Source organism: Accipiter gentilis, chromosome 27, assembly GCF_929443795.1.
Source record: "Accipiter gentilis chromosome 27, bAccGen1.1, whole genome shotgun sequence".
NCBI lineage: Eukaryota > Metazoa > Chordata > Aves > Accipitriformes > Accipitridae > Astur > Astur gentilis.
Genome location: NC_064906.1, coordinates 9,362,425 through 9,385,009, shown reverse-complemented (window position 1 = coordinate 9,385,009; position 22,585 = coordinate 9,362,425). Strand labels below are relative to the sequence as shown.

At 44.0% G+C, this 22,585-nt stretch overlaps 1 protein-coding gene across 2 annotated transcripts; it reads right to left on the bottom strand.

The window, feature by feature from the left end:
* Positions 1 to 3,877: 3,877 nt before the first annotated feature.
* Positions 3,878 to 19,679, bottom strand: CNDP2 (carnosine dipeptidase 2). Of its 2 annotated transcripts, XM_049830307.1 has the most exons (12): positions 19,631 to 19,679; positions 16,968 to 17,057; positions 15,881 to 16,024; positions 13,265 to 13,427; positions 11,581 to 11,669; positions 10,479 to 10,679; positions 9,877 to 9,961; positions 9,140 to 9,300; positions 6,481 to 6,645; positions 5,791 to 5,932; positions 5,016 to 5,163; positions 3,878 to 4,586 (listed from the first exon to the last, which is right to left on the bottom strand). In XM_049830307.1, the coding sequence occupies exons 2-12, from the start codon at positions 17,025 to 17,027 to the stop codon at positions 4,517 to 4,519; spliced, it is 1,428 nt and encodes a 475-aa protein (XP_049686264.1). In that variant the 5' UTR covers positions 17,028 to 17,057; positions 19,631 to 19,679; the 3' UTR covers positions 3,878 to 4,516. The 2 variants fall into 2 exon arrangements, with proteins under 2 accessions (XP_049686264.1, XP_049686265.1); XM_049830308.1 differs by lacking the exons at positions 13,265 to 13,427; positions 16,968 to 17,057; positions 19,631 to 19,679 and having other exon boundaries at positions 15,881 to 15,963.
* Positions 19,680 to 22,585: the final 2,906 nt, after the last annotated feature.

The following is a 22,585-nucleotide window of genomic DNA, read 5'->3' as shown; positions in this document are numbered from 1 at the left end:
ACGTTGCTTCAAGGTCCAGATCACAAAGCTGAAGTTCTTGAAGTTAAGACAGTCTACCATGTAACCTTATGGAAAAATAGGTTTTGATTCAGTTAGTACATCCAAACTCATTATGCTAAACCAAAGCCTGTTTTACAAGTTAAAAACAGTTTCAAATTAGGAAACATTGTGCTCAGTAAGCCTAAAATGGATTGCCACATAGTTGAAAGTCAGGGCTGTGCTTTTAATGTACATGCTATTGTTTCCCAGTACAGCAAAAATGAAGAAAAGTGACATTTTAAAAGGCAGTTAGGGCTTATTCATTTAAGGATAATAGCTTGTAATAACTCCAGCTGCTCTTTTAAGTGCATATTCCATACCAAGATGCACTGTCATGGATTTTGCTACAACACAAGAAATCTAGTGAGCAACAAGGTATTACAAGCCAGAAGTCTGCATTCCCAATTTTGCAGCACTTTCACCCTGTGGACAAGTGATTGTAAAATGCATGTCGTAGATCTCCCTCCATTCTTGGAGTGGGAGAACTGGAAGTGCAAACCATCTAGACTTGTGAAAAGCAGCATGCCTCTGACCAAGAGATTTCCAAATTTCCTATCAGGAATCAAGCTCTTATTCCACATTAGAAAACAGGACAGAAGAATGTGTTTTGCTTTTGTGGCATACAGATATCCCCCCCCCCCCCCCCCCCGCCTCCGCCTTTTTATTTTTTTGCCCCAGCTGCCTACTTATGCAGTCACCTTTCCTTCTGCAAGTAACCCTCCCAGGCCCCCAGAATTAGTTTCCAGGAAACCACTGCTGCTGCCTTCAGTTAATTAAGCAAGGGGAAAAAATAGCTAAGTGAGGATATACAGATCTTCTCCCATATTTAATAAAAGTCCAGGTTTCAAATATAGCAGAGTTATGCAGTTCCATCTATTTTGTCTTGAAGGGAATCTGGACAGGAAAAGCAAAATTACCCTGGGGGTGGAGGGCACAGAGAGAGTACAAAGGTGATCCCACTGCTTTCACTTTAGTATTTGAAGGTGTTTAGCATACTTTGACATAATTCAGATAAACAGAAGCTTGCAAAAAATCTCTCACCAATTGACAGCCACATGCCATTCGGGTCAGCTGGCAGTAAGCTGGGCTCCTACCTGGTTTACACCTAACAGCCAAGTAGCAGACAAGTAAAACGTGGGCATGAAAAAGAACATCCTGAAGCAATAATCTAAGTAGTAAATAAATCTAAGCTAAGCAGGTATCCCCAATAGGCCCAGCCAAGATTCAGCCACTTATCAGATTAGAGAAGTTTGTAACCACATTCCTTTTGATAGCCTCGCTTATAAATAGAGCCGGCATATCTCTACTCTGGAAAATTGGAGACTCTAGCTGTTCACATTTGTAAAGCTGTCCCAGGCATAACTCCATCCCAGAGAGGCCACGGTGACTGCAGGCAGACACCACAAGGAAGAAACTGCAAAATCAGCCAGAACATTTTTCCTGTGCTTGCCATCGCATGGGAATTACTTAGCACAGGAAAAACACCTAGCAGCTAGACCTAGGCTAACCAAAGCCCTCTGAAACACCTGGAGTCTTGCCCTCCTCCCAGCTGTACTTCCCCATAACTAGAGACTGGTCTGGCAGTCAAGACAGTTCGCTTAGGAATCTTTTAATGAGCATCAGCCGAGGGTCATTAATTAAACAAGCTTTCATGTCATATATTAACTGCAGGTGGCCAAGCCTTTCAGTAAACTAACAGGTAAAAAGCAATGCTATGAAGTTCTGCATGGAAAATACCAACAGCCTTTGTACACCCAGCAGATGGTGCTGCGAGGTTCTGTGCTTCACTGATACATTTTGGGGTTTGTGTTTAGCTCACACTTTGTCACCTGTATTGTATGGCAGTCCTGCTATTCTAACAGATGGGCTAAGCAAACTTCATGTGCTGCACAGCCATCCCAAGGTGCAGCAAAACAGATCTCCGCACCAGATACTAGTTTTCTAGAAGTCTTCAAGGAGCCAGCTCTGAAGCAGCCAGGCTACAGAAAGGAGCTGGCACCACTAGTCCTTTTTGCCCGTGTTGTTCATTCAGGCCGAGCGCTACTGCTTTTGTGGTGACCTTAGGTGGGGGGGACAAGGGAGGTTACAGCTAAAGCAAGCTCCACTGTAGCAAAGTAACAGATACTGACTATTTCCAACTTTAAAATTATACACCTAAACAAACCTGAAACCACATTAATCTCATAAAGGAGCCATTACTTCAGCAACTTACTCCTATATGCTTAAATAGGCCCCTGCATTTTGCTCAGGCCAAAGTCCCATTTTAATCTCCTTTTCACAGGGTTCTGGCACTCACCCCATGCCAAAATATTTCTGCTGTCTATGCAATAGGATCTACTTCCCAGCCTCTTCTACAGACCCCTTAACACACTTTCTCCTGCTTTGGACATACTTCACAACTCTGCCATGCTGTAATTATTCAGGAAGTGCAGGATCTGATACAGTGTCTTGAGTGCAGAACTTGCACAATTAAGTGATTCTCAAGAAAGTACTTGCAAATTAAACAGGAAAACTACAGACACACTCACTTTCTGAACATAGTTCATGACATTATCAGCTTCCTTACTCCCCAAATAAGCTTTCTTGATATTGTGAGAAACTAGTATTGCCTGAGTCCAGGAACTAGATTCTTTTAAGTTTTGATGCTTTTCAAATTGATAGAAAATTAGCAATATCAATTCACCAACAGCCAGGGAATTGTCTTTTTGTGAAAGTTACCCCATTTAGAGAAGTCTGAGGTGTCATTTCAGTAACTGAAGCTGCTTTAGACACACTGACTGCTAGGACTAGTTATCCTGTATAACTATTTGATCTTCTCAGCACACAGATGACCTTCAAATATTCAGGCATGCCAGTCTTGTCCTATGTACAGACCCCATGCTGTATCAGAGTAGTTCCACTGTCACCAAAAGGTGAGAACCTGGCAGCCCACTACCCAGTGTTTGTGCAGATTCTTGGTGCTAGCAAGTACTGACACAGGCATCTGACATGGGTCTCAGGCTGTACCCAGCTGTAAGTGCAAAGTTTAATGGTACCAGGTTATTTCCAGCCATCAACTTCCATGACAAACCAAACAACAAAACAAACAAGGCAGAGAAGCTTGAGAAGCTTCACAGTGAGAACAGACAACTCCTCCTTGACCCAAGAGCCATCCAGTATTAAGACTCTAGATCAAGCAACAGTGAAAAAAGACATTCTTGCCTTCTGCCCCCCAAGGCAGGAAGCATCACATGCTGCTCACCTATTTGTCAGACTACAGGACTGCTCTGTGCTCTCAGGCACTTCTCAGAGCAAAGCATCATCACTTGATATACTTACCCATCTTAGCCTGCTAGCACTGGGTCTGGGAATTCACAAACACTAAGTCAAATCCAGTTCAGATTAGCACACATTTAAGAGGGTTTTTTTTTTTTTTTTACATAATACCAGAAGTGTTGTAGTTGAATGTTTCCAAAAGACAGCTGGAAGTTGGATGTCAGTCAGTAGTTGCAATGAGTGATGCTTTTCTCTCCCCACTTACGCCTACAAATTCCACCCACTCCCTTGCAGTATCATCAGTTGTGCTACAGTGTGATGACCTGGTTTACAGAGCCAAAATGGAACATTTTCTGAGCTTGTTTTCTCTCAGGAGAGCAGGATTTAGCAACATCTGCTTCAAGTCAACAAGCTGTTATGGAGCCAGAGCCTAAGGAATAAAAATCTGGATTCCCAGGAAGTATAGTCTGTCTAGCCATGTTGCTCTCCTGCCTCTGTAACCATAGAAGAGTTCCTCTCAAGTTACCTGAAGTTGCTTTCCCTCCCAAGTCACTATTTAATCCTTAGAGACCAAGAACCAAACTCTAGAGCATGATTATTTATTGTCCTTTTTAGGTTGTACAAAGGTAGCTTTACAAAAAGATGGCCAGTAGTCATTACCACAATGAATTCTGTTATAACCTAATTCACTGTAAACTGAAACCTGCAGGCAGGTATAAACTGTAAGAGACGAACTGCTCTTCCAAATCACTGAGTCAGCAAGACAGATGCCTCACTACAGCTTGAACACATTCCAGTATAGCCCCATAATCTGTCACTTTGACTACTTCCAGGACATATCCAGGAATAAGAACCTTAAACTTGGCTAGCAGTTCTGCAACTCATGTGGCTGCTTAAACAACTGAGAGCAAACCATTCCTCCTGCTTTACAGGAAAAGTAGATGAATACAGCAAACCACAACTTTGAAGTGACACAGAGGGGACAAAGATACAGTTCAGGACTGCTGGCCAGATAAAGAGTAGTCTGTGTCATTTGAAGTAAGCATTTAAAGAAACATTTTTGGTATACAGTGTTCTTTGTCAAGTGGAACCACATGCTTCCCTCTCCCCCACCAAAGCAGTGGAGTGTTGGTAAAAAGGGGAGCCATGTAAGACTTGGTAATTGACGACATTTTCTAAGAAAATTCAGACTTCTGATCCACAAGCCAGAAGGTAAGGTGTCTTAGTCCTTCAGCTGGGAGACTTCATAGAGGTATGCACCAAGCATCTTCACCCCTTGGATGTAGTTGTACCTGGGAAGAAGATAGCTTCCATTAGCATTGTCTTAGCTTGAGCTGTATTTCTAGTAGCTGTGCATTTTGCAGTATCAGTCCTATGCAGGCAAGAGATGCTACAGGCACCAGGTACTACTCCCAACCTCCCTGGAATCAACTCTGGCAAGAGAAATGCCACCCTTGGGGTAGGGGAGAGTAGCCAAGCTTGGAGACCAAGGTATAAAAACTGCTTCTGATTTCAAGTGTATAAAATTAGAAGCAGTAATTGGATCAAGATTCAGCTACAGGCCAGTTACCCACCCAGTCATCCTCCACTAGGGAGAAACAGCACTTCACCTTCCAGAGACTTCGAGAAAAGCAAAAGCCCAATTCTTCTTGCTCCTCTTCATAATACATGCCAAGACCAGCAGTAAACTCAGCCTGACACAGGGATAAATGTTCTCTTACCTATTTAGCTTCTCATTTTGAGAGTGGGCACCATCATCTGCAGCTCCAACAGGAAGCAGCATGACATTCTTGCCTGTTGCTTCTTGAAAAGTAAGGGTAACAGGAATGCTTCCTCCCTCCCTCGTCAGGTCTGGTTCAACTCCAAAAACTACAAAGTGACACTCTAGTCAGTTTGGAATTGTATTTGTTTTTCCAACACAGATCCTTACTGCTGCTTAAGCAATCAAGTACCAGCCACTTTCGTACCACGTGCTGACCAAATCTTGCTCCGTTTTAATCAGCCAGACCACATAGGTTGCAGAATTGTGGCATTTGTCCCCCAGATGTAGTGCTGGAGTACCATCACTTTCAGAGGTCAGTTACACAAATAACACTTATCTGAAAGCCTGTTTGTACTCCAACACAGAAGTTGGATTTGCTCTAGTTGCCCTATACAATCTAGTTGTCCTAGCATAACTGATTAAGAAGGATGCTAGGATGACTAAACTTTGCGGGCTTTGGTTAAGTGATCTGAACTGACAGTCTCGCCCTTATGCAAAAGCAGCACCATACCAATGGACTTGTTCCAGCATAGTAGGAATTAGCTTGGTATCAAGTTTCTTTCCTTCCTGTACCTCAGACTTGAGTTTAAGGATTGCGCACAACATGCTTCCTTACTGAGCCAAGCTTATTCTGTAAGTGCAGAACACTGCAAACATGACCTCCTCAGTGTTTCCTGAGGTGCTAAAACAAGAGCTTTTTAGTCCTCCCAGTGCCAAGTGGAAAACCTACTGACCTGTCTTCATGGCCTTCCTACCAGCCATGTAGTGGGGATGGTTGAAGTCTGACACCCAGGGTTTTCCGCCATGGCCTAAGTATACTCTGAATTTGTTGGGGCTCTGCAGCTCTGCAAACTTTTTGCTCACATAGTCTTCAACCTGTAAGAAAGATTGAAGAGTCTTATCTACTGTTAGCATTTGTATGAACACTGGTAAAGACTAAAATACTAAAAATAGTAAAAGCATCTTAGGGACTTGCAGGTCACTACTACTGTGCAGCAATACTTTCCTTCCTATTACTATTACTTCATATTATTCCTATGTAACTCTGCTCTGAAGTCAGAGTACCTTCTTTAGGCAAGTTAACAGTATACTGTAGAACAGTTAGCCAATATGTCAAACACTGATGCTTTTGAATATGCACTTTGGGCAATCCAAGTACCCTACAATTAATTTAGCATTTACTCCTGAGCCCTTTCTTTGCGTTATTTGAGAGAAATTAAATTGCCAGGCCACAATGGTCCAGTGTGGGACCATACGGGAATTCTCTCAATTATCTGAGTTGAGGTGAAGAACAGGGAAGATGGTAACAAAGTAAATAACCAGAACTGCTTTAGAAACCAGAAATATTCTTCCCCCAGGCATGGAGAACAGGAGAAGTTTAGAGATGCTAGTTGTTTTGAGACCATCAATCCATCTCAACATACGTGTTTTGTGACTTCTTCAGGAGTCATGTTTGGCACAAGCCGGATTGAGAACTTGCCAATCACTTTCCTAGGAATCACAGTCTTAGCTCCAGAGGCTGAGAAGGCTCCTTCAATTCCATGAAGAGACAAGGAAGGATATCTCCACCTATGCATAAGGATATCTCTCTGCAAAGGGAAAGATGCAAGGTTACGTGAAGTTTGACAGTGTTCCCCAAAGTTATAATTTCTTCAATGTAATAAAGACTTTGCAAGAAACAGTGCTTTCTCCTACAGACAGTGCAGCTCATTCAAGACCACTGTTATAAGCAGCAGCTGTTACTCCCATTAAGCACACATTTTGTTATAACAGCTGGGTTTTCAGCACCTTAAGAGATTCAGTAACTCTAGTTTGGCTTTCTCCTAGTTCTATGGAACCTATAGGACACGACCAGTCTGCTTCTGACAAGGACACAAATACCATTAAGGTGCTCAAACACAGTGAGTAGAAAGTGCTTTGGAAGCTCTGGTCCCCACTGCCTCAAGTCAGGCAGGTGCCTTCATCACTGAGTCACATGCTTATGAAGATCACAACTTTTCTAAAAGCCTCACCACTGTGCAAGACTGAGGCATACAGTGTGTTCCTGCTTTTATATCATCAATTGTATTAAACTGACCCAACTCTGGGTTGATTAGAGTAAGCACTATTGCCTTTTTCAGATACACTTCTGCATTTCCTCCTTGTTGCCTTGGACACAGCTGTTCAGTACACTGAATACTGTGAATTCAACACATTTGTGTCCTCTATAGACAGCTACAGTATCTCAAACCTGAAATTCACTGCAGAGACTCAAGAGACTTGGAAATTGTGGCCTTTATTGTCCTGGTTTCAGCTGGGATAGTTAACTGTCTTCCTAGTAGCTGGTACAGTGCTGTGTTTTGAGTTCAGCATGCGAAGAATGTTGATAACACTGATGTTTTCAGTTGTTGCTCAGTAGTGTTTAGACTATAGTCAAGGATTTTTCAGCTTCTCATGCCCAGCCAGGGCACAAGAAGTTGGCACAGGACACAGCCAGGGCACCTGACCCAAACTGGCCAACGGTGTACTCCATACCATGGGACGTCCCATCTAGTATAGGAACTGGGAAGTGGGGGCAGGGAATCGCCCCTCGAGGACTAGCTGGGTGTTGGTCAGCAGGTGGTGAGCAATTGCCCTGCGCATCACTTGTACATTCCAATCCTTTTATTACTACTGTTGTCATTTAATTAGTATTATCATTATTAGTTTCTTCTTTTCTGTTCTATTAAACCATTCTTATCTCAACCCATGAGTTTTACTTTTTTTCCCCGATTTTCTCCCCCATCCCACTGGATGGCGGGGGGGGGAAGTGAGCAGCTGCATGGTGCTTAGTTGCTGGCTGGGGTTAAACCACAACATTTATGTTAAGTTTGTTTTGTTCCACAAAATCTGCCTCTAATCATCTCTCAAAGCAAATTTAACTGTCACATTTCAAATCTCTCAAGCACATTGTTTCTCACTTGGAGATCACAGCCTTCTCTACCATCTCTCTCCTTAGCCCCAAGACCCTTCTTGCATGCCTGCAGCTTAGTTGGAACCCCCTTGAGTCTAGCAAATACTGAACAGCTTTAGTTCAGTATCATACATAAAAAGCATCTGGCCAGCTCCTTATATATAAGCTATATTTCATCATTACCTTATAGGAAAAGGCTAAAAATGGAAGTCTGCATGCTCCCAGTTGATACAAACCTGAGCATGTAAAGACAAGGTTGAGGATATAAAATTGTTACTCATACCCAAGTTGTGTGAAGTCTCCTGCTGACAGTACTAGGACAGAAGACAGACCTGCACATGCAAACCTGTCTTTTACAATGCTTGTTTCTGCTTTTTATGATAGATGTATTTACATCTAGGGTTTAATGCTTTAAAGTTAGTAATACCTATACCTTGCAAGATTCAATGCTGTTAAAAGGATTCGTTTGGAGACCTCCCAAGATGGAGACTTGAGAAGATCAGACATGAGTTTATTGAACTTGAGCCTGTTCAAAGATTTGGGCAGCTGCCTAGTTAATGGCTACAAAACAGTCCTTGCTTGCCAGGTGTAGGAAGGTGTTAAGTATGTCAACCTTAAGTGCATCACAGCTAGATCTCAAGCTGTTTTCTCACCTAATGAGAAGTCATCTCTATGACCAACTATATTTCTGGTAACCCACTGAACTTCCTACAGATGTAGAAAATCAGATGCTTTATGGTATGTCAGATGTGGTATCTGACCTCTAGAAAAGTGCTAGCAATTCTTATCCGGCATTAAGAGAACAGCACTAGGTAAAGAAAGTTCTGTACAACTTTGAAATGCTACTTATAGACTAAGGAGCAAATTTAAAATTATCTAGACAGCTTGCCTTAAATATGCCTTTAACCTAGACTAAGTTTCCAAGCACCTAACTCTCTGCAGAGGAACTGCAAGTGCTAAGTATACAGTCAACTGTACAGTAGGTAAAGTTATCTTCAAGGCAATCTCACCATTTTAAAGACATCAGATTAATTCTCTGCCTAAATTACACAATACTACTACACAAGCATCCACAGAAGCTTGTTTCTGTCTTCTAATATAGATAGCTTGAACTAACACAGCTAACCAGGATAGAGAGGAGTACAGTATACCTTTGTATCATGCAATAGTTTTGTTGCTCCTACATCTTTTGCATATTCTTCCAGGTCAAAATCAATCTTCTCATATAGTGCCAGCTCCTCATCAGTAACAGGTGCCACTGCTTCATTAATGCCTGGGATGAGGATTTTCCCTTTCTTGTCTATAAGAGAACCTGTAAACAAGAAGCACCTAATATCAGGATTCAAGCAGAAGAAACAGTATGTCATTGCTGGGAACACTATCAATGGGAAATAGAAGTCTTTGCCTTCTGAAAACTCTGTAAATGTAATGAAATTCTGACCTTTACCTCCCAGAGCCTGTACCACTAAGCATGGAAGGCACCTATGGAATTTACAGCTCTCCAAAATGTCAAGATGTGCACTTCCTTGCAACTGTATTTAATTCTACTGCTACATGTTTAGCTGGCTGTTTGAAGGCAGTATTCCCAAGGAGTTCAGTGTGGCATCTGTACCAGAGTTTGAAGAAATGAGCCGATTTAATTAGCTTACAAGTTTGCAGCAAGATTTTAGGGGAAGCTGAAGTAGATAAGAGAACTTCCAAGCAAGACCTTCATCTTTTTTCTGTATCTAAGCCATCAGCCTTGCATACCCGACAAGCACTATTTCATTGGTCATTGCTTCGCTAGTATAAGCGGCCCTTAGGAATCCCCCTCACTGCAAACTCACTCATGCTTTAATGGGTCTTACTCCCATTGTACATGCAGTCAGTGAAACCTGCTTTTGCTTACCCATTAGCGTAATGAGATCTGTCATGGCCTCATGTACTGAACCACCATAAACTCCAGAGTGAAGGTCTTTGTCACTACATTCCACCTGGTTTGAAGTGAATTAAGAATCAGGTTAATTTTAGCATGAAGATACTGTCAAATGTGCAGAACAGACTTTTACCCTAGCTTTTTGTTGCACATATTTTGGGAACGCATCCGTTTCTGAACCCAGACCGCTCAGTTGTAGCGCATTAAAGCAGATATGCTTTTTATTGCTCTGTTGAGTACAAGCCCTTAGTACTGACTGCCCCAACCTCAGGGACTTCTGTGGTGACATCTCTTCCAGCACTCAAGTAAATATCTGGATGAAGATATCTATGCCATGAGATAATCCTTCAGTGAAGGTGCTGACTTATCTTGCTTCATACTGTGAAAGCTATCCCTCCTACTCAGGTATCATACAGGATAGTAAAAAGAAGGTATTTAGACAATTAGTAGAAACTGTTCTACTGAAGTCAACAGTTTCACCTTTTCTGAAGAAAAGCTATTGGCATGAGAAAAAGCTACAACTCCAGTAGAAAATTCAGTTTAATACTGGTTTTCCACTGTATTTCAGCACTTACCTCTATGAAGTAGTAGCAGATACCCCTCAAGCCATAGGTGATACAAGGCTTCTTCTTGCCTAGCCAGTAGTTATCAGAAATGCAAACATAATCCACATCTTTGAAGAAGGTCTCTTGCTGAGCAAAAATGAGTTCATCAAGGCCTTCAGATCCCGATTCTTCCATACCCTCTAGGCAGAACTTAACATTTACTGGAAACTCCTTTGAAAATGAAAAACAAGAACAGATTTAAGTATGTGAAAACATTGGACTCCTTCAACAATCAGTAATTTTCATCTGTCACGTACAAAGAATAGACACGGGTAAATTAGTTCCATGACAGTGGAATTTGTTAATTATACACGAAGTATTACAAAGTTTGGACTGCACTTATGCTGAGAGCACTTACACCACCCTTCATTTGCTGGAATTCAAACTCTTCAAAAAAGTTTTAACTAAGCTCTAGAACAACTTGTTCCCAATCCTCTTAACTGTGGGAATGCAGTTGCCAAAAGGTAAGTCACAGGGCTAGGAAAACTAGTATTAGCCACAGAAATCGCATGACAGTAGGAGAGTCAGAGCTACCGTCTATCCAGTCTACCATGTTCTATGCCTTGACAGCACTTGAGAACTGGTAATTCTTCTAACAAGTAATAGTAATTTGTCTTGCAAGATAAAGCAGACACCCTAAGCTATTTCTGATTACACTTCTTGAACAGAAACAGCAAAGCTCCCAGTTTAGTGTTACTAAATTAATCTCCTCAGAGTTCAGAGGCAGTGAGACATTAAGCTTTGCTAAAGGCCAAGCTAATTTGACATCCTTATGTGAAAGTGATCACATTTGATTATTTCTCCTGCTCCAGATGCTTGCATATGTATTTTCCTTCCTACACATTTTGTTAAAGCAAAAAGGTTTAAAGTCCAATCCAAGCATCTACAAGACTAACTTGTCAGCAAGTCAGCTCAACCCTGCTGGGACATCAGGGATTTCACAGGACTATTGCATCATTCCTCCCATCAGCTGAATAAGCAGGCTTGCCTCACAAGGGTTTGTGGTTTGGATAACATTTATTGCTAGAGTCAGCTATATGTAAAAAAGCAGGACACATTTTTGGGCACACACCTGGTTAGTTTGTTTATAAGCCTCCAAGGCATTCAGCCAGGCAAGCACTGGACCTTTGTCATCTGTTGATCCTCGCCCATACAGCTTTCCTGTAGAAACATGATATAAAGTGACCGGTGTGGAGAAAAATTAGGATGAAGCTTCAGTCATCTGATACCTGCAGGAGAAAAAATCTTTTTGGATAAGCTTTTTAGCCCTGCTTACATTAACTTTCATTTCTGATTCTTCCAAAGTAGCAGTTTTACATACACCCATGCAAGTGGGATAGGTACAGGACTGCAATAGTTCTCCCACTTCCAGAGCTACCCCACCTCTTCCCCCAGCTGCTCCCTGGACAGGGGCTGAACACAAGCCTGGAAAAGATGTAACTGCCTTGGGCTACATCATTCCCATATCCTTCACAATAATATCATTTTCTACAAACACAGCAGTAAGGGTATAGAAACAAGCTACCTCCTTTTAACAGAAACATACCCAGTATTAGCTTCAATTCAGTAATTCTTTGTTTGAAGAGTAAGAATTCAGTAGCTAGTGACCAATCACTTCTCTGGATTCTCCAGATAAAAGTGAATCTCCCCAGAAAGGGCTTTAGTCAGACAAGTTTTACAGGCTACGGGGAAGGTCCCAGGAAATGCAGCACGTGGGATCACAGTAGGGGCAGGTATCGCTGCAATCAGAGCTGTGGCTACAACCCCTAAGCACTAGGTGCAACCAGTGACAGAACAGGCCAGACAGCTTGTAAGGTAAGGAGCCATTAGTAAATACGCCTCTTACACTGCCAAGCTGCACAGGAATAAGCCACAGCGTGAGACAAGTCTAGCTCTTACTATCAGATGAGATAATCCAATTTAACAGCTTGGACTGTGCTGCCCATAGGCACTTCTACCAAGTGCCCAAGTAGAAATACTAGTTGCCACAGATACATCTTTTCTTGGCAATGATTAACACTTACGCAACAAGAATGGTTAATGTCCTTCTATTCATGTGACTTTTGACACTCAACACTGAGCAAATGAAACAAGAGGGTGTTGGTAGCACCAGCTTTCAACAAAAAAGAAAGTTTTAGTCTCCTCTTAGCTACCGGCAATGTGTTGTTTCAACAGAAGTTACTGCATGATTTCTTCATCCCCAGTTTTGGGAGAAGGACACTTGCGTGGGCACTAGCTCTGTAAAACACAGCTTCAGCAGTACTCATTGTAACACAGTACGTAACCACAAGGCAACCCAGGGAGGATGCTGTACCACTCCTGTCTCCAGGCATAAGAAGCTGTGTTGAGTGTTTGTCCCCTGTAGTGGTTCAAAATCCCCGCAGTCTGACATGACCTTACAGGCTGCAAGTTGTGAACAGCATAAGAAACTAGTTCTAAAAAGCTTTCTGGCAACAAATTTTCACCATGGAAGGCAGCAGTTAAGACTTTGCTGTAGCTACAAGGAAGATACATGCAAATAAATACAGCCTAGACTATCAGAAAAGTAAACAAGCCCTGAAAGCAGCAGAGGTGTTGCAGGTCTACTTGCTTACCACTTTCCCCTCCTGTGTATTTTCTCAACAGTATTAAACAAACACCCATATCTCTTCTTACCCCCCCTCCTCCTTCCAGTCAAGGGTACACAACCTTAGACCAGTTGAGAAATACCATACTCACTAAAGAAGTGTTCAGTTTGTGAAGTTCACCAGTCTTACCTTCTCTTTCTACCAGTGTGAAAGGCTCACTATCCCAGCCATCCTCTAGTGCTGCTGGCTGAACATCCAGGTGACCATATACACACACCGTCTTTTTGCGTGGATCTGAGCCAAGTATTCCCAGAACAATTGGCGGTAGAGGGATCTCTGATCCATCAGGCAGCTAGAAGTTTTATTCATATGTGGAATGTCAGTGCCACGTTTTTATCAGATGAATTACTTTAACATTACAGAGTTTGAGATTAGGGGCATAGACAACCAAACAAAACTAAGCTACTTAACTGACTGCCAGAAGCTGTGTCCCAATGAAGCCATGACAGCACCATGCCAGTAAGTTTCCTGACAAGGCCCAGTAATGGTCAAAGTGTTCCAAGCCACTCAGAACTGTTAGCTTTAAAGTAAGTCCTACATCAAATTTAGCAGAGCAAGCTGTCTGCATGCCAAACTGCCATATCTAATGCTGACCTAAGCATGTGATAAACTCCAATATCGCTGCACTGCTTGTCACTGCACTTTCATCCTGTCCACAGTATAGATGTAGACAAAAATTTCCTGACAGTATCACTGAGTATATAACACATGCCTACACCCAAATAAGATCAGCATAACAGCTGTATTTCCCTATACCAGCCTATGCTGTTAAGCAAAGGGCAGGGTAGTGCTGATGAACTTCGTTCAAGAGTTGAACTCAGCCTAGTCCTTTGGAATACCCCATAAGCAATTATCACATGCTATTCTCAGCATGTATTTCCCTTCCAGTGAGAACATACTCCTAGACACTGTTCAGGAGATCAAGATCAGCTTTGACTTTTTGCTCATATGGGCTCCAAGCTCCAATTTTTTATCAACCGGTTACGTGGTCCTTGGCCCGCTGCAGTTCAAAGCGATTAAAGCATTATTACGCTTACAGTAATCAGTACACAGTACAAACTGCTGTGCAGCAGTAACCTAAGTTAGATCAGATAAGATCACCAGTTGCTTTACACTGTGCATTGCTGCTATATCAATAAAGGACATAATACAGACTAGTTTTGTCTATACTTACTATAAAACTGAATACTAAAGTTAACTTTAATCTAGCTGCAAGAGTTTTTTAAATAGAAGTGTTACTTGTAATAAACTCTCTAAAATCAGTTCTTGCCCCCAGAAAATTACACTGATGAAAAGAACAAGTTAGTCTCTGAATTAACTGAAACACTTTTGATGGGATTTTAGGCTGTAGGTAGTAGCAGAGCTAGAATTATCCTACAGATTCCCTCCCAAGAGGGCACATGAAGTCAGGTGCTTCCCTGCTGGGACCTGTAGTGCTACAAACAAGTGTATTCCAGTTGCCAAAAGCAAGAACTGCTCAGAGAGCCCCGACATACATAGATTTCACTCAGCAGTCATTAGGACCAATTACAATGACAATCATCTAAAACTAGCAAACGCTCCAGTACAACAGGATTTTGAATGCCACTATCCAAATACTAGTCTAACAATTTTGGTATGCATCTTATTCTGTGACATGTAGTGACTAGGCACTTCAAAGGAGGACCATATCAAGTTCCCTAGGATGAACTTATCACTCACAAGCACACACATTTCTCAGGTGAAAAGCAGCCCAGATAGGATGTGTCCCCTTCTTATTTTCAGCTATTAAGGATCCTTCTGTATCTGGTAAGGGAGCAGTGCAATCTTGTGACAAATACAACACTTCAGGAAAAGCCTAAAAGTCTTTTGGAAGACTTATTGAAACTTCAGTCAAAATCTTTAGAGTCTATGGATCTAGGGTTCAACACCAGCCTGCTGTTAAAAACATCTAACATTTGTTTGCAGGTGCTCTGTCCATGTTCAGTTAGAAAAGTATTTAAAATACATGTAATACACAGTCCAAAATGTAATACAACATGCTTAACTGATCTGGATCCCAAGGTTTACTTTATAAACAAAGGTTTTAACAGGACACTCAGACTGTGTGGCAAGACATTATCCTACACCCCAAGAGGTTACTGCCTTTCTAGGCCCCTACCCACAAGACCCTTGTGCGGGGATCCTGACCAGAAAGTCATCAGACGTCAGGGAATTAGTAATCCATATAGTTAGCCTGAGTTTACCCAAGCCTGTGCTGTGCTATGCTGCACATCCAGCTTGGCCTTCCTGCCTGTGCTGTGCATATCCTTGGGCTGCAGGATAAACTTAGCCAGTTGACTGTAGCTTGCAGGCAGTTCCCACTTGGTACTGGTGATTACACCACCCACATGTCCTTGTCTTTATCTCAAAGTGCAGCAAGAAGTTCTCATGTGAATATCCCTTTTGTCTGGATGTCAAACAGCCTGAATAAATAAAATGGGATAACATTTCCATGAATGGGATCTGCACAGCATGCTGCACACTGATTGGATGCCCACTAGATACTGCACAGCTTGGGGTTCCCAGTATCTGAAGGGACATAAGATTATCTATACTAGCCTCTTTCTTTATAATGGTATCTCTAACAAACAGCATTTTAAATGATACTTTATGGAGTCTAAGTGCCTTTCTTACTGGGAGCATAAGAAGCCAGCACCTCCTAGTACAAAACACCTTGTCTTCTAAAGAGACTTCTACTAAACTGACATGAAGATGCTCACATACCTTTTGTTTCCCAATATCCATAAGTTCAGTTGTGCCTCCCAGTTGCTCAATATCCTTCGCAGCAACCTCCATCATGCGTCTGATTTCAGCCCTCTTCTCCGGCCATGCTGACACACTCTGGATTGCCACCCATTGAGCCAGCCGCTACAGAAAGACAGAAAAGCTAAAGGTTTTACTACACATGAATTACAGCATGGGAGGCACTGTACAAATACAACACCTTGCAATTCAACTAATACCGTTTTAGTCAAGCTTAAACTTGAGGCAAATCAGCTCCGTCCTCTGCTCAAAAGAGTACTCTAACCATTAATACTACACTCAAAAGCTCTCTAAAACCTCACTTCCTTACAGTTGGCCCTGCAGTGTAGCACAAAGACTACAGATACATAATGTAAACGTCAGAGTATGACAGCTTGCACATATTGTGCCTTTCTGGTTGCCATTCTTTAAGTATCCAGAACCAGCTAACATCCTTGAGACTTCAGCTTTTTTCCCTCATGCAAGATCAGCAAGAGCAACTGGCAGAAGTCAGGTTGGCATAGTTCTTGCCTGAGAGTTTACAGTGCTATACTACTGATTCCTTCACAGGTGAAAGGGATTGCAATACAAGGTGAAATTCAATAGCAGGCTAAACAGCAAAATACAGAAGGCAACCTGTGTCCCTCTGTACCCCAAGATGAACAGTTTCATATGAGAAAGCTTTATTCCAGCCTTGTTTATATCTTTCCTCTCCCACCTCCAAAAGGGAAAGACAGTACCTAATTCAGCATTCAGGAACCAGTGTCAAACTTCTTTTTCCTCTAAATAAGTCACTGCTTGCATTAGACAGTAATAGAGCATTTCCTAATAAATCTACCATGGAGATTTAGGTCTTTGAACAGAACTGTGCCCAAACCTAAGAAAAAGTTTTCTGGCTTGACTGAAGTCAGTCACACTTCCTGCCTGCTCCCCCCTCTCCCCAATTACTTGGCATTACTCTGTTATTGGGCATATGACATAGGTGTAACAACAAGCTTGAAGTTGACCACCTAACTTTCAATATCCCATAGCTGTCTGTGCTGCAGGACAAAACTCAAAGAAAACTTACCTGAATATAGACATCCTGGTGTTCATCAATGTATTTAAAGAGGGTTTCAAGAGCAGACATTTTCTGACCAGAACAGTGCTGCTGAAGATTCTGTGACAGAAAAATTATTTAGCCCTCACAGGTTTAAGCAGCAAGTCAGTTATCAAGCAGCCACAGAAGACTTTCACCTTACAGCTGCTCATGCCACACACCAAGCTGTGCTAATATAAACCTTGAGGCCACTCCCTCACAAAATGACACAGTGAAGTGGCTAAACAAAAGCATACTTAATCTCAACACCACTGTTTCTGCCCCTCCTCCCAAAATAACTTTGGAAGTTAACCAAGCAAGCTTGTCTATAGAGATACTTCAATCAAGTCAAGTACTTTACTGCAGAACTACAGGCAGAATGTTACTCGAGTAAAATGCAACTTCAAAGAACAGATTTCATTATAAGAATTCAACTAATAGCGTGCCATAGGCTTGAATGCTAGTAGCTAGGTACAAGAAAGGACCACACTTTGTGCTCTGCAAAGGAGGTTAAAAGCAGGCAGCTTAAGAACCATGCTTTCTCCAGCTTTAAAGTCCCAATCTGCCACTCAGCCTTCCCAAAGAAGTTCAGAGTTAAGCCACAGGAATAGAAACCAGCCCCAGCAGGCCATGAGCAAATGGTCAGTGACTAGTTCAGTGCTACTACTTCCTTCTTTTGTTTTAGTTTCAACTGAAGTTCATGTGAGAAAATCCAAGACCTCTCCCCGCCTCAGTTTTCTGTCTTCCTTACAAGTCCAAACTCCACATTAAAAACACGTAGTGTCCACTCAACCGACAAAATCAACAAGCTTAAACTTAGTTCTCAAGTTAGAACTAAAGATACAGCACCTCCTCTAAGCCAGGAAAACAAATGAGCTTTACAAATACGCCTCTGAAATCCAAGTGCCTGGACCATGAGAAAAACTCCAGTGTCCATGTAATACACTGGACAAGCACGTTCAGCAACACCAACTGCTGTGATTCAGTGTTTTGTTCAGTCAGCTTTATGCCAGATCCTTTAAACCTTTCTTCCACTTTTATGTGGAAGTCACAAGACAAGAGTATGATAGTTGTTGAAACATTTGACTTTGTCTTAGGATTTCTTGAACAGCTGACTACCCTACATAGCTGAAATGAAAACTTTCAAGCCGCAGGTTGTCCCACACAACATACTGCAATACAAGCACATCCTACCACCCCAAACCTACAGAAGACTTACAAAATGCACTTTCTTTCAAGCAGGGTTGGACTTACACAGATCACTGATGTTTGATATACAAACATCTTTTGCTCACTGGAGATGGCTTCTATTTAATTTACAACATCCATCAAGTTTAAATTTGGATAATGAGTTTTAAGCATCAGTTTGAACAACCCCAAACCACCAGACAGCTCAAGCATTCTCTTCAATAGTCATGAACGGTGAAAGTTGAATGCCTTCAAAAGGCCTATATAGACATAACCAAGTTAAAGAAATCTTTCTAACTGAAGCTTAGTTTCCCTAACAAAGCCACCATCCTCACATGCAGCTGGAGCTCATACATTATTCACCTGGAGCTTTTCAAAGAAACCAGCACAGAGGCATCAGCCCTGCCAATCTGACCCTCCCCTTCACTCAACCAGTTCCTATACAACATCAGGGCTCTAGCTTCGCAGCACAGACACAAAATACAACATATTACACGGAGACTGATATTCTGGCCAACACAAACAAGATCTGAACTACCTGCTGAGTCAGGGACTACTTTAAGTATCACCTTAAACATGGCTAAATATTCTTAAAAATTAGAGGGGCACTGAATCACTCCAGTCTCACTGCAGAGCTGCAAAAAAGTCCGCCCCAGAAAGCTTCAAACTTGGAAAAGCAAATGCTGCTTACCACACAGCACAAGGCTGGATACCACCTCCCCTCCCCTCTTAAAAAACAGAGCTAGAATTTCCCGTAGGTCCCTCAGACTGGAAAGCTGGAACCTTCCTACCTGCATGGAAGAGGGTCCACGGTTCTACCTTTTCACAACACTATAACAGTTGCATTATGGAATGCGATAACCCAAGGGACTGCCAGCATGCTGTGACAGCTTTGCTCTCCTTATCCACGGGCAAAATTAGCACCCAGGCGAGAGCATTTAATCGAGTCAGGAGAGAGAGGTCTGTAGCCAACCCAGAGCACTCGCCCACCCTCCACCAGCCACTGGAAGTGCCAGCATACAACCCCGCGTCCACATTACAGGCCCCGCTCTGTGGGCTGAGGTTGGTCTAGAGGTCAGACCTGGGACTTCACGAGGTTTTGCAGCAGAAGGGAAAGTTCACCGCGGCCCCCAGCGAGGCGAGCCTCGGGGCGGGAGGGAGGCACGTCGCAGTTTCCTACGGACAGGGCCAGGCTCACGGGGAGAGAGCGAGCAAGCGCGGGGAAGGGGACGGGGACGCAGCGGCAGCTTCCCTCTGAGGAGCAGCAGCGGCAGCTTCCCTCTGAGGAGCAGCAGCGGCGCCTGCCGCGTCCCGGCAGAGCCGGCCGGCCCGGCGCTTCCTACCGCGGGCAAGGCCCGGCCCGGCGCCTCCCCGCAAGGCCGCGGAGCAGAGGCCGGCGGAAAGGCCGGGCCACCCCACCACAACGCGAAGAGGACCCGACCCGGCCCGCCCCCGCCCCCACTCACGCTGTCCCCGCCGTCCCGCCTCCGGCTGACAGGCAGCGGTTACCGCCGCGGCGCCTTAAATAACCCTCGCGCCGGCCCCGCCCCGCGCCGCGGGCCGCGGCGGCGGCCAATCGGCGAGCAAGGAGAAGGCGGTCCGGCGGTTTCGCGCGGCCCCGGGGCGGGGCTTGCTGCAAAACGGGGCGGGGCTTGCTGCAAAACGGGGCGGGGCCAGCGCCTCCCGCCCAGCGGCCGCACCGAGATACGGCGCCCCGGGGTCCAGGCGGGGGGCCCGGTGGTCGGTCCTTCCTTCTGTCCCGGTGGTCGGTCCTTCCTTCTGTCCCGGTGGTTTGTCCTTCCTTCTGCCCCGGTGGTCGGTCCTTCTGCCCGGGGGCATCCCCTCGAGGCGGTCGAGTGGTAAGGACCTCTCCAGTCTCCGGTGGAAGGTGATGAGCAAGGGCATAAATAACACGAGAGAATTACGAAAGATAATAGGGGAGATAGTAAGGGAGAATATAGTAAAGTATAATATGGGAGCAACTTGGGGAGATCTTGGCAAGAGCCTGTCTGGACAACTGAATTACTCCAACCAAAGATGGAAGTGTCCTTATGACCTCCCATTGGAAGGTTGGAAAAGGAAAGTGTAAAATGAACCGTAAGGTGCAAAAGTGAAGATGACCTAGTGCAGGGTTTCCTTACCTCCTAACGATGTTGGAAAGGCACAGAGTCATTCCAAGCGCAGAAAGGTAAAAGTTCAGGTAAGGCTTGCTATTACCCTGCACCTGACCTAAATCAACCAAGACCTTAAAAGATGGGAACTGCTAAAGCTGCGTCTGTTCATGAGTAATTGAATAGCTCTGATACATATAGCCATTAACTGTGTGTGGATATAATAATTTGGTAATTAATTTTGTTTTATGGGCAGTCTTAAAAGAAGTGTAAAAATGGTGGTTGGCCCTAGGCTGTAATAAAAGTATTTGTTACCCACATTACTGGTTACTGGTACTGAGGGAGGAGGCTCACCAGTCGGTCAAATTTGTTGGGCAGTGTGGTCCTCAGTGCCACAAACATTAGGAAATGTGGTGATAAAATTTGCTGAGGGCACGAGGCCGGGAGATGGAGTCAGGACAGAGAAGGAAAATGGAACAGCGTGATGACCCTGAGGATCGCAGAAACAAAACCAAGACGAAAATCGGTAACTGGGAGCGCATCAGCTGGAAACGGGTGAGAAGGAGCGGGGCATGCTAGCTGGTCATGGGAGGTCTGGGAGCTGCTGTGGAAGAGAACGACAGAATTTGGGAACTGGTCGGGTGGTGGTGTCTGGGAAGTAAGTGCCGGGACCTTGCGCAAGGCTGCGGTGAGCGTTGTCCCACGTGGACTGCCGGGCACTGCTCCCGTCACCCGCTGACCCTGAGCTGAAACGACAACAGGGGGTCTCTGGGGGGGCCGCTCAGATGGTCAGAGAAATGCAGAGTCTCTGGGCGTCCGAATTTGGCCTAAGTAACCTAGAGAAAAGACTGAGGAATGACATGGTTTGCAAGCACGCTTCAGGCTGGGGTTAACGCACAAGGGGGAGGAAAATAGTTATGGCTGAAAGGGCCTGAGGGCATCCATGCCCGTGGGAGCTGCTTTTGGCTGGGCTGCCAGCGCTTGGCCCCACCAGAGCCATGGCTCGGCCGTGCTGAGCTGGGGATTCCCAGGCTGCCTGGCTCCTGGCTGGGGCGCTGGGACGGGTTCTGGCTGCCGGGTCCTGCCCCATCAGACCCCCACGGGAATCTCCCACCGCTCCCGGCACCCCCAGACCCTGGGGAGCCCCTGGCAGCACGACACCGGGCACTGCTCTGTGCTGGTGGAAGAGCAGATGGCCAAATCTACCACGCAGGGACAAATGGAGCTTAGAAACTGGAATAAAATTTCTGTCCACACTTGTATTAGGAAAATCCTCGCCCGGGAGCAATAGGAAAGAAAAAGATTTTAAAAGAAGGAAAAGAAACTGCTTCTAAAAAGCGGTTTGTTGCATTTATGAAAGGTATTATGTGACTGTTGTGGTTTAACCCCAGCCAGCAACTAAGCACCTCGCAGCTGCTCACTCACTGCCCCCCATCCAGTGGGATGGGGAGAAAGTCGGGAAAAGAAGTAAAACCCGCGGGTTGAGATAAGAACGGTTTAATAGAACAGAAAAGAAGAAACTAATAATGATAACACTAATAAAATGACAACAGCAATAGTAAAAGGATTGGAATGTACAAATGATGTGCAGTGCAATTGCTCACCACCTGCCAATTGACACCCAGTTAGTCCCCGAGCGGCCATCCCCCCACCCCCACTCCCCCCAGTTCCTATACATAACGTCCCATGGTATGGAATACACTGTTGGCCACTTTGGGTCAGGTGCCCTGGTTGTGTCCTGTGCCAACTTCTTGTGCCCCTCCAGTTTTCTCACTGGCTGGGGATGAGAAGCTGAAAAATCCTTGACTTTACTCTAAACACTACTGAGCAACAACTGAAACCATCAATGTTATCAACATTCTTTGCATACTGAACTCAAAACACAGCACTGTACCAGCTACTAGGAACACAGTTAACTCTATCCCAGCTGAAACCAGGACAGTGACATGACATGGGATGATTCCTGGTGACCTCTTTCGGTTCCCATGTTCCTATCTGGAAGTAATTCTTGGTACCTTTTTCCCATATGCAAAACAAACCCCACAAACCAAAAATACAAATCAAGGACACAAGCTCCAAATATAAAAGCATGAGGGAAGCATACAGTGAAAATATTTTGTATTGTATTATCAGAGTTTTCTGCAAGCCTCTATTGATCTAAAATCCACAAAGGATTCTGTGAAGAACAACCACAAAAAGCACACAGTAGCTTACCCATGTGAAAACAACAAATTTTGAAAGATAACGGGCCCAATTATCAGCTTTGAGGACCTTGGAAATTGTCTTTAAGGCAATGCAGTTTTGTTTTAC

Excerpts from the sequence above, each read along its gene's own strand:
- CNDP2 (XM_049830307.1), bottom strand. The coding sequence starts at position 17,027 with ATGTCTGCTCTTGAAACCCTCTTTAAATACATTGATGAACACCAGGAT. Across the intron at positions 16,025-16,967 it reads ACCAGGATGTCTATATTCAG|CGGCTGGCTCAATGGGTGGC; the intron begins GTAAGTTTTCTT and ends GTCTTTCTGTAG. Across the intron at positions 5,933-6,480 it reads CTGAAGAAGTCACAAAACAC|GTTGAAGACTATGTGAGCAA; the intron begins GTATGTTGAGAT and ends TCTTTCTTACAG.